This window comes from Tachysurus fulvidraco, chromosome 3, assembly GCF_022655615.1.
Source record: "Tachysurus fulvidraco isolate hzauxx_2018 chromosome 3, HZAU_PFXX_2.0, whole genome shotgun sequence".
Lineage (NCBI taxonomy): Eukaryota > Metazoa > Chordata > Actinopteri > Siluriformes > Bagridae > Tachysurus > Tachysurus fulvidraco.
Window position 1 is genome coordinate 20,584,104 of NC_062520.1, and position 11,830 is coordinate 20,595,933.

Below are 11,830 nucleotides of genomic sequence, written 5' to 3' on the forward strand. Positions count from 1 at the left end.
ACTCAAGTAACCAATCTGTACAATTGTTGCGAGCAGAAAAGCATCTCGAAATGAACAACAACTCAAATGTACTACAACAGCAGAAGACCACGAACAGAAAGCTACGGTTGCAATGGGAATAAGATCACCAAAACTGGACAGAAGCCTGGAAAATCATCTGATGAACCATGATTTCTGCTTAAAAATGAGTTTTGTTTTTCAGTGGTCTTCCCAGTCAATGGATCTGAATCCAGTGGAACACCTTTGGGATGTGGTGGAATGGGAGCTTCACAGCATGAAAGTCCACCTGAAAATTTTGCAGGAACTGTGTGATGCATTCATGTGGATCAGAATCGCAAAGGAAGGTTTCAAGAATCCTGTGGCATACATGCCATGAAGAACAGGCAGTTTAAGAGCAAAGTGAGACTCTACCCAGTATTAGTACAGGGATCCTAATAAAGTGCTCCATGACTATGTTTGTTCTTTAAATCGTAGATTCCTCAACTTATCAGTATAAATACAGTAAATAGTATATTGTTTACAGTATAAGTAATTTAGAATCTCTTAGTATCTTATTATACCATCAGACTGCTGTATTTTCACAGACCTACTGTAGAGCTGGCACATAAACTCTGACTTCAGCAAACTAAAATAAGAATTTCACACAATATTAATATCAGCTTTGGAAGCAGTGCTGTATTCACTAATCCAGCGATAGTATTTCAAGTTCCATATTACTGTCTCTTTTTTATATTACGCCTTCCTCGTTTGTGGCAGATTAGTGAGGAAGAAAACAAATGCATAGACTATGTGAGAAGAGCAGTCATCAGATCGTTTATGATTACACATAATGTTTCAAAATAAGATTTTCATATGGCATCAGTAGATTTAATCAGTATTTCTAATAGGCCATGTGTCCTGTGTTTTTTTTTCCAGGTCAGCCAGAAAGAATGTACTTCAGTTTTATATTTGAAAAAGAAACCGGAGCTGTTCTTATAAAATCCCTGGAAGAGGAAGGACATATATGACTTGGCTGTTGTCACATGACCGTGCAAAATCTGGACTTTATGGTTCTTTGTATGGATGTGGACTTCTCACGGTGAAGATGTGCTGAAGGTAATGCCTCAGTGCTTTCCTCCAGTGGGGTTGCACTAAAAATGGACAGGTGTCATCAGTCAGATTTCACCATCAACATCTGGTTATATAAATCTACTCACTGAGCTGGAGTCTCTTACCTGGTTATTTCCAGTGGGTTCTGCCTGGAGGTTTCACATGTGCCTTCATCTATGGTAAGATATACACTTCTTATATACAAACAGCGTAATAAATGCAAATTTTAAAGGCAATTAGTAACATCTAATAAATAATTAGCTTTGAACTGATATTAGAGTATGTGTATACCTACCCTGTTGTGAGATGATATCTCCTAAATGGGAGTCTGTGGGATTATTATATTCCATACGAGGTTTCTCATATGTATTATTCAGATTCCTGCCGTGGATAAGATATTTACATTTTAACATCAATATTGAACCTTAATAAACCACACAATCACACTGTAAGTAAAAAATTCAATTGATATTCTATGGAAGCAGCACAGTGAGAGGTGGGCTGATAAAACATGTCTGAAATATCACTTCTGCTGGAAGAGCATCATTGTATGCTTTGGAGCTTTATACTAAATCAGTCCCTATGGAGGAACTGCTGCACCCCAAAGATAAACATGAGGAGCCCAAGAGTCTAAGTAAGTTTCCCCAAATATAGACACATTAGCACCATTCCTCTGACGTCTGAGTATTCTGAATTCAATAGTAATCCAGAATCATACACACAGTTCTTCAGTGAAACCGGAGGTACAAATGACTACACATTTGTGCTGGTAGCTGTTAGAAATGAATAATGATTAGAAAAGAGTCATGTTAAAAAAAACACTATTGCATGGCCAGGTAATTAGAATGCATTATGTCAAGTCCACTCACTAGTTCCTTATTTACATGTCATATTTATTCAGCATGAACCTTCAGAAAGAACTAAATAAAATGGAAAATCTATTATGTTACACTAATACTTTTATATGCTGGGGTTTTTTTGATAGTGAGAAGAAAAGTGAATTCGAGAAACATATGACAAAACATAAAATGTAATCAACTGTTTCAACTGAGTAACATTGCATTTTTTTGTTTGTTTGTTTTTTAATTATAACTGAAATCCGAACCATTTCCCACCTGTAGGTAGTTATATGAATTTGATCTATAGCTAAGCCGGTACAAATCAAGTTTAATTCATGCTTCATTTTTAAAAAGGTTTCAATTCTGAATAAATAAACAAATCCTTATTTTGTATAAACATAAGGATGAAATAAATATACTGAACATTTGATCAACAATTACATCGAAAAGCATGTTCAGCATGCTGGTGTCACTTAAATTAAGTCACCACAATTTAATAAAACACACTTTTTACTTTACCGAAAAAACCCCTCAACAATTACTGGAGAAATCTTTACTTAATCAGTTCTGTAAATAATGAAGTTATCACTGAAGTCAATAAAAGCCAGAAGCAAAAGGAAATCAATTGTGATTTTTGCTAAATCAACACATCCTGGGTGGGACATCAGTCTATTGCGCGCACACACACACACACACACACACACACACACACACACACACACACACACACACACACACACACACACACACACACACACACACACACACACACACACACACACACACACACACACACACACACACACACACACACAGTCATTCAGAGTTAAACTGAAGAGAAACCAAAGGGCCAATAACATGCATGAAACATGCATGAACATGAAAATGAAAATTATAGAAATAATAAAATGACAGATATTGTATATATATATATAAACACAGGGTATATGTCTACCTGTTGGCTTCTGGTAGTGCATTCGTATAATCAGGACGCTCTGTTTGTGTTGCTCTTGATGATATTATGTCACCATGGGGTTTCCTCTGTGAACTTGTCTCTGTAGGTTTCCATTCTGTTAAGCAAAATTCAGCACAAATGTGGAGTTATACCAATGTTCCTTACTGGTAAAGGATCTTATTATAAATCTGTCTTATTAAATTAACGTATTAGCAACAACCTTAACAATGGTAGGGACAATTACTGTATTTGCAGTACTACAAGTGCAGGCTCAAGGACAAGGACATGGATTTGAAATGGTTGTTACAATCTGATACAGACTGCATAAGCAATGTGTCGTTTTTGGCTCCACTAGGAAAAACAGATTTGTTCAGGTTACTACAGATACTGCACATGCATGTTTCTCCATATGGGCATCTCAATTAGCTCCCTATCTACAGTAGCTCATAGGTGAATATGTATATTGTGTACACAAGTTTGGGAACTAGTAAAAACCCTGTCTCACTACACACTGGGACACTGATGACTTCATTTCCACCGACATGACTGCTTACTCCTGTTGTAAAATGTCACCACTGTTATTTATCAAGAACAGACAGGACAAATATATTTGACATTATTTTTATGTTGTTTTAAGGACATTAAAATGAAAAATAATTTCTGACTGGATTTTTTTTAATTTGGTATGTGGTAACTCAGTGGTTAAGGTGTTGGAGTACTGACTTGAATGGATGGTCATGAGTTTGAATCCCATGTCCACCAAGCTGCCACTGCTGGGCCCCTGAGCAAGGCCCCTAAACCTCAATTGCTCAGTTGTATAAAAAAATGTATAAAATATAAGTCACTCTGGATAAGGGTATCCGCTAAATGCCAGAAATGTAAATGTAAAATCATGAAACACTCAAAAGTAATACTTACTCAAATAAAGTAAGAAACGTAAGTAAATTAATCTAGTTAGTCATTTGAGATCTACACTAACATTACATTTGTAGATGACGTTGACTGCCCTGACTACTGAGCTGATTGAGCTGCACCACATAACTAGAGAGTAAAGTGAACTATACATCAGTATCAGTGTAATATTCGGATAAGTCTGTCCTTCCCACTAACAACTCTTTTTATTAATGACAGTACTTGTGTATTACTGCCATCTTGCTGAGTGTTACATGCTGCCTTTGTCAAGTAGTCCGTAATTATATGAAATTCTTTTTTTTAACATCTTTAAAAAAAAACTAACATGTTTAAATCATTCCAATCATTATTAAGTGCATAATGGAGCATGACTTTTAAATACCTCTTAAAGTTAAAGACTTTCACTTTTTTTTAGCATCCTTTCAGCACACTTTGCCTTTACTCACAGCTATAAACTGAAATTTCACCTAGATGAATAAGTTTTCCTTTAGAATCTGGTGTACATTCCATGCATGGCATTCGGGAGGCAACGTTATCTAGACCAACTTACAGAAGTGATCTTGAAGTTTCTATCAATAAATGAATACATGTTCACGTATTCACTTGTTTATAAGGTCACAGACTAGTAAATACCATCAGTCTAAAACTCTCAGGTTCCTCCCAGGATTTCTTAACATGAGGACATTTAAATCCACACTAAGATTTCTGTACCTCTGCTTTGTGGAACTTATTTTTGAAAACACTACACAAATACAAAAGATTGATACTGATAACTGAACTGAAGTATCACATCTTACCTTTATCTTCTACTCTGTGACTGTCAGGTGGCTCTTTTCTTCTCTGCTCAGCCATCACTTCCTCAGCGTTCCTCCTCTGAGCTATTCTACATAAGAGCAATTACAGGAAACCAATGGGATTTGGCTCTTTTGTCAGAAATCAGTTAACGTTAGAAAAGTGATTACAGAGACACAGGCTTTGGAAATGAGATACAGTATTGTCAGTGGTGCGCATTATTACCGGAGGTGTTGCCTGTTCAAGTTTCTCTCCTTGATAGTTTGAATTACAGGGGGGACTTTCTGTGTGGAATATTACACTACAATGAAATTTCTGCAGTATTTTGATCAAATAAACACATTTACACAGCTTAGAATGATAAAATCAGGAGTTTTACCTGCTGAATGGCCAGTTTCATCTGTAAAGCCTCACTTAGCTTGTTGACAAGGCTTTCCTGCACAGAGCTAGAGACATCCTAGAAGGAAGACAGTGATGTGGTCAGTGACACCTATGACATGCACCAATCAATGGGCATTTAATAAATCAACAACTGTACAAAAGAACAATGTGGACTGTAATGAGAATTCTCTCAGCTCGGTTTTGATTGCACAAACTGTGATACGTGTATTTTTCTTTTTCACTTATTTTGCTCTGCATTCTCTCATAGATATCTTTGCCATTATTTCTTCCATAATGTGTCTTTGAGGAATTTATTTACTTCAACATTTTGAAATATTTGGCCACACATCTTACAGCTTGCAGGTCCGTGTGCCCTTGAGTTGACTACTAGCTATCCAAATTGGCAACTGCATTGATTAAAGTGAAAGTATTTTAGCCTAATGAACCGGTTTGGGATCAAACCTTTTACCTTGCACTTGGAGAGTAGCACTAGAGCCTGCTTATAGTAAAAAATGGCTTTGTCTGGGTCTCTCAGTCTCAATTTGATTCCACCCAGACCTTCACATGCTTGCCAGTGCCCTGAGGAATCATCTATGGGAGAGAGAGAAACAGGAAATAAGCACTTAATAGAGTAATTGACAAATTTTCTATCAGTTTGCCACTGAAGCATCACAGTTTGTGTGGATATATTCAGGCATTGAGGTAAGTACTGCTGTCTTTGAAAGCCTGTTGAGCATGTAGGTAGCTCTCTCCTGCCTCCTCCAGTTCCCCCAGTTCGCTGAGTGCGTAAGCCAGGTTACAGAAGCAGCAGCCCTGAGCCCGACGGCTACCCAGTGACCCTTCGGAGACAGCGGGAGAAATATAATGAGCAGGATAAATAGTTGTAGCTTTGCTATAACCTTCAGGTCTATGAGTCATCTGTTCTATTCTGGCTATAGTTCATTATTGTTGTCCAATGAAACACATTCATAAGACATGAGCACAAGCACAGAACAATCATCAAACAACACCAGCACAGGTAGTGACTCACGCAAAACCTAAATTACAGGTTGTGAATATTTGTATCTCCTCTGTGTAACTAGCATAAATAAATGGAGCATTAAATCACAGCAGTGGAACCTCAAACTCCATATACAGCAGTGTCAGCACATGGTCAGATATAAAAGCAGCCAATGTATTTGTGGGAGGAGACACAGAGTAAAAAATGCACAGGGAGAGAGAAAGATGCTGGTATAAGCATTTTTCTTACTGCCCCTGAGAGGGAGATGAAATTATACTGTACCACAGGCATTTAGAGACAATACAGGAGAAATAATTATACTTACTAGAACTGAAATTGGATACTGAAAGTAGGGCTGCTTAATGTTGTAGTTTAGTGATTTAATATTAATTCAATTCAATTCAACTTGTATTGCACTTTTAACAATGGACATTGTCTGAAAACAGCTTTACAGAATTATAAAAATGCATTAAAATATACAAGGCTATATGCATATATAAGGACAATGCATGCAAAACTGATAAACTGTGCAATATTAGATTTCCATTAGTTATGTATGCAATACAATTGCTCTATCTAAACACTAGAGGTCCCAACCTGCATCTTCCATATAAACTACACTAAAAAGCAAGCTGGTCACATGACCATCTTCTTGCATTGAGAGCCCGAGAAGGGAATCGTTCCACAATACTTAACTGACTAAAAGCATGATAGCTCTGGATTATAATGACCAATTCACATTATACATACAGTTGCACATCCACTTTATAACAGCTAGAAACAGAACTTTCAACAACAGCATCCTTGTTACTTTGAGTGCATAAGAAAGAAGTCACAGAAATCTGGGGATCTGGATCAGAAAATGTGCCCTCTTTTGTTCGCAATTGCCTAGTGTCATTGTATTTGACAGAGGAATCATCATGCTTCTATTGCGCTATGTGGTAGCTGCAAAAGACCATATATAATAATAATAATAAAAAAAAATTTAAAAAAACTTTTTATGGGATTGTCGTTCTTTAAGGATCCTGTGTATAAGGATCCCCTGCATGGATCCATGCCAGGGTTCAATTCCTAAGCAGGGAACCAACACAGTCATGGGGATTGAACAAGCCTGTGCACTCTAAAGTCTCTACAATGTGCAGATGTCTGCAGAATTGGCTTGATCTAGTCTCAAATATTTCCAGATGAACAAAGTACATTCTGGCTCCTTGCTTTACTTTCTACCTTTCTACTAATCTTTTAAGTTCACTACTAATAAAGCTGAACTAATCCACCTACTTCACTATTACATAGCTCTCCACATAAGTGACTAATGAACATATCAGTCAACATCCCACATCATCTAGCACTTTTTAGACACATACGTTGCTATTTGTTGAAATGCAATTATACAATTATAGATATTATATATGGATATGTTAAGTAAAAAAAAAATCAGTGTAGATATTAATCAGATTACAGAATGGTGACCATAGCCATTTCAACAAAAGTGGAGGAAGAGTGTACATTGAAAGAATTACATTAGGAAGTGAAAAGAGCAGGTGGAACATCTAAAAGGATTTTTGCTTTAGGAAAATATTGTTCGGAGTTTAACAGCCCAAATTGCATTACGTTTTTATGAAGTTTTGCTTTGTGTGTACTGTGTATATTATGTATAAAAAATATTCTGCATATCCATTGTTGAGCAAATGCCTGAGCATCTGAGCAACTTGGCTAGGTGGTTTGCTAACCGTGCAGTGCAGCTGCTTCCCTGTGGTATTCCAGTGCTTTACTGAATTGTGCCAGGGAATTGTGGACCGCGCCCAGATTCTGCATGACCACAGCTAGCCTGCGTGGAGTTGAGCAGACCAGAGGCAGAGCCAGCTCATAGCACTCAGCAGCCTCAGTAAAGAGTTTCAGTTGAGAGAAACTCAACCCCACTGAGTTATACAGCTTGCCTGAAAAACATACAATAACAATCAGGATAAATATTATGCAATGCTTAATCTACTTTCTCACTGCTCAATGTAGAAAAGATTTTACTCCCCAAAGCCATTAATCTTTACAGCGGTTGAGGTTAATTAAGACACAATACGGTCCTGAACAAAATCTTAATACCTGGGAAACATTACAAGTATTTGCACTTTGTGCCTTTTGATAGTAACCAGGTTGTAAGTACTGATTCAAAATGTCAAAATAATAAACTGGAACAAAAAACAAAAATAGAGAGTAGGCAATTTATTAAAAACTGAATTTAAATTCAAACAGGCTGTTCAATCAGCTGATCAAAAGTTTTAGCCCCACCAATCATTTTTGATCACTTCAAACACTCGTTCACAATACATACAGTGCCACATTATAACAGTTAAAAACAGCACTTTCAACAACAGCATCCTCTTGACTTTGCGTGTATGAGAAAAAGGTCATGGAAATCCGGGCTCTGGATGTGCTATGTGCCCTATGTTGTTCATAATTGCCTATTGTCTCTGTGATTGACAAAGGAATCATCATGTCTTCTGTTGCTTGATACAAATGATTCCAGGAGGCTGGTGGGAACGTTGATCCATGTGGTGAAGATGGCTTCAGTTTTTTTAAACTTCTGTTGCCATCCATCCCCAAACATTCTCAAGGGGATTTAAATCAGGGGAACATGCAGGATGGTCCGAAAATGTGAAGTAATTGTCCTGGAAGAAGTCCTTCATCAGTCAGGCATTGTGAATAGCAGCATTGTCATGTTGAAAGACCCTGTCATTACCACACAGTTGAGGGCCCTTAGTCAAGAGGAATGCCTGCTGCAGCATGTCCACCGTTAGCCAGCCACCGTTTGACACCCCTGCACAACCTTAAGCTCCATTTTCTCATTGAAAGAAAAAGCACCCCAGATCATGATAGAGCCACCTCCACTGTGCAGGTTAGAAAACATCTCCAGTGGGATTTCCTTGTCATGCAAGTAGCTTTTTATGCAATTGGGAGCATCCAGGTTAAAAAATTTTCTCGATAGAGAATAAAACTTTCTTCCACCTTTAAATGTCCCATGTTTGGTGCTCCCTTGAAAATTCCAAACAAGCAAGTTTGTAGTGTTGGAGGAGACATGGCCTTTGAAGACATTTTTTGTTCTTTAAGCCCTTCTCTAGCAGATACCATCTTATAGTTATTGGGCTGCAGTCAGCATCAGTAATGGCCTTAATTTGGGTCGGGGATCGTCCTGTGTCCTTACAAACAGCCCGTCGGATCCTCTGGCTCACTGCAGGTGAAATTTTTTTGGGTCTACCACTTGGGTCTAACTCTCAAGTTCTTGTAAGAAATTTAAAATGACTGTCTTACTGAATCCAACCTCGGCAATGATGGCTCACTGGAAGAGCCCTTGCTTGTGCGGCTCACCAACCCTGCCACTTTGAAAGACAGAAAGCCTTTTTGCCTTCGCCATCAGGAGATGATGACAGTGTGACTGCTTGAAGGACAACAACATATTTCTGTGAAAATTTGAACTTTTCAATGTTATGGTCCTAAACTTTTGATCAGCTGATGATCAGCCTGTTTAAATTTAAATGCAGTTTTAATAAATTGCCTACCCTATACTTTTTGTATCTTGCTTCTGTTTCTTCTTTTGACATGTTGAAGCAGTACTTACAATCTGGTTATGATCCACCGGCACAAAATGCAAATGCTTGTAATGTTTCCTCAATCTTAAGATTTTGTTCAGGAGTGTATATTCCATTCTTAAGATAACAGGATATTACTACTAATGTACGGATGCTTATACTTCACCTAGTGTCTCTGGTTCTGTGATTTTGGCACTCAGCTCCAAGCAATCTGTGAGAACACTAATGACATCATCTGCTGAGAAGCAGTCACATTTCAACATATGATTCCCAGCATCCTTCAGGGCCACAGCAGCAGAGACCATCTTCCCTGCCACCTTATAACTTTCTGCAGCACGCAGGTAATTCTCTGCCACATTAGTCCACTCCTATAACATGACATATGTCTGAGCAATTCACTGATAATGTTATGAACTGTACACTGCATGGAATGTGAAGAACAAATCATACCAATCTTTTAAACATTTGGTACATAATGACTTCAAACCATGAAACATACAAGCTATAACCACTAGAATATAAAAGCAAAGACTTTACATATGTTCAAATGTATTAAAGTAGCAGTTATTTTACAGCTCAGTGCTGCCTGCAGTCCTAATAGATCTCTTCATCTATTCTGCTGAAACTCAGGGCACTTTCGTGCCTATGTTGTTTGGTGTAGAGCGATTTTGTCTATAGTCCAATTAAATCAATCTGATACAGATTTGAGAAAACAGACAAGATGTGAAAGCACCCTAAATAACTGCACTAATCTGAACACATTGGCACTTTTTGTCCTAATAAAATATTACTATTACTAATCAGACATACTGTATTAAATATATATTATTTGTGTATATTTTTTTAATCTACATTAAAAATGACCAATTCCCAAAAATGACAAATTCTAATATGCTTACGCTTAGTCTTACAGAGACACTGACCTTTCTGCGCAGGTGACAGTGGGCCAGTCTAATGCAGGTATCTCCTTCACTGCTCCCATCTCCTTGTGAGCGATAAAGGTGTGCAGCTTGTTGGTAATACTTGACAGCTTGTAAATGGTCGTCCAGAGCCTCATGTGCTGCTGCTAGATTAAACTGCAAATCTGCCACACGCTCACCTTTCTCACTTGTCTCAGCTTGAGACAGAAAATCAAGACCTTTCTGGGGCTTACCTGCCTCCACATATGCTGCTCCAAGGTTAAAAGCACAAGCCCGTTGTACTTTTGCCTTGTTGAGCTGAGAAAGGGGGAATAAGATTTTTTTAAAGTGACACGCAGAGATAGATTATAAACCATAAACATCCTTAGTGTATACATTAATCACTGAACACGTTCCTTACATTTACAGCAGCTTTGAAAGCCTTTTTGAAGTATTCAAGAGCCTTCAATCTGTCTCCCTGCTGTAGAGCGTTATGTCCACATGCTGTAAGTCTCTCTAGTTGAACCTCAACCTGGACCTCTGCGTCCTTTATGTCTTCACCCTTCCCCTTTCTGCTTGTCTTCTTTTTCTTCTTCTGAGGATCTTGGGAAGGTGAACCATCAGAGGCCATGACAGGAAACGGATTAAAGTCATGTGCTGGTGTGTAGCTAAAAGAAAAAAGAAAGAACCGAATGAATAATTTTGTGCAGAAGGAAGCTTATCCTAGTGCCGTAAGGATGTACAGGTAGGGTACAATCCTTAAACTCCTAATGATGCTAAGTCACAGATACTGTTGTTGATTCACGCTTTACTAATGAATGTTTTATTACCAGTCTAAAGTATCAGCACAATACACCCCTTCTCACGCAAACCGGTCATTACTGTCTATGATTTCCAATGTAAAACAGCACTTTAGTTAACCTCTGTGACTAGTAAGTAAGCTGTGAATATAATCAGTCAGCTACATTAACCCATTTTACATGCACCCTCCAGTTAACTGGCACATTTAGCCAACTAGCAAAAGTATAACGTTACTGTTCCACTTACTCTTCTGGGAAATGGAGCCATGCTTAATAAAATTTTCAGATGAAGCACTTAACATAAGAATATCACCTACTAAAAAAATCTATATATATACATATATAGGTATATATGTATGTTCTACGCGGTCATCTAGGAAATTACACGATTGCTAATACACCAGGTGACACAGCTGACAGGTGGCAGGTGACAAGTGCGGCGTGATGACGTCTACCTGTGACCACGAGATGTTGGACTCTGTTGCCATGGTGATACAATTTCCAGATTGTCTTTCATCACGTGAAATAAACACCAAGCGCACAAGAGGTTTGCATGTTTGATATGGATTCATTTATATTTTT

At 37.9% G+C, this 11,830-nt stretch overlaps 1 protein-coding gene across 2 annotated transcripts; it reads right to left on the reverse strand.

Annotated features, from left to right (window-relative positions):
- Positions 1-790: 790 nt before the first annotated feature.
- On the reverse strand, positions 791-11,814 carry LOC113644455 (tetratricopeptide repeat protein 24). 2 transcript variants are annotated; one of them, XM_047811388.1, is made up of 14 exons: positions 11,704-11,814; positions 10,870-11,116; positions 10,473-10,766; positions 9,716-9,917; positions 7,699-7,905; positions 5,679-5,807; positions 5,438-5,559; positions 4,967-5,044; positions 4,813-4,871; positions 4,593-4,678; positions 2,884-2,998; positions 1,385-1,470; positions 1,215-1,263; positions 791-1,130 (listed from the first exon to the last, which is right to left on the reverse strand). In XM_047811388.1, exons 1-14 carry the CDS (start codon positions 11,763-11,765, stop codon positions 1,019-1,021), a joined length of 1,848 nt encoding a protein of 615 aa, XP_047667344.1. In that variant the 5' UTR covers positions 11,766-11,814; the 3' UTR covers positions 791-1,018. The 2 variants fall into 2 exon arrangements, with proteins under 2 accessions (XP_047667344.1, XP_027005120.2); XM_027149319.2 differs by lacking the exon at positions 11,704-11,814 and adding an exon at positions 11,496-11,697.
- Between the last annotated feature and the right edge of the window lie 16 nt (positions 11,815-11,830).

Coding starts and splice junctions, on each gene's coding strand:
- LOC113644455 (XM_047811388.1), bottom strand. CDS start 11,765: ATGAAAGACAATCTGGAAATTGTATCACCATGGCAACAGAGTCCAACA. Junction 11,117..11,703: donor CCAACATCTCGTGGTCACAG/GTAGACGTCATC, acceptor TTTTTCTTTTAG/CTACACACCAGCACATGACT. Junction 5,045..5,437: donor TGCTACTCTCCAAGTGCAAG/GTAAAAGGTTTG, acceptor TCTTCCTTCTAG/GATGTCTCTAGCTCTGTGCA.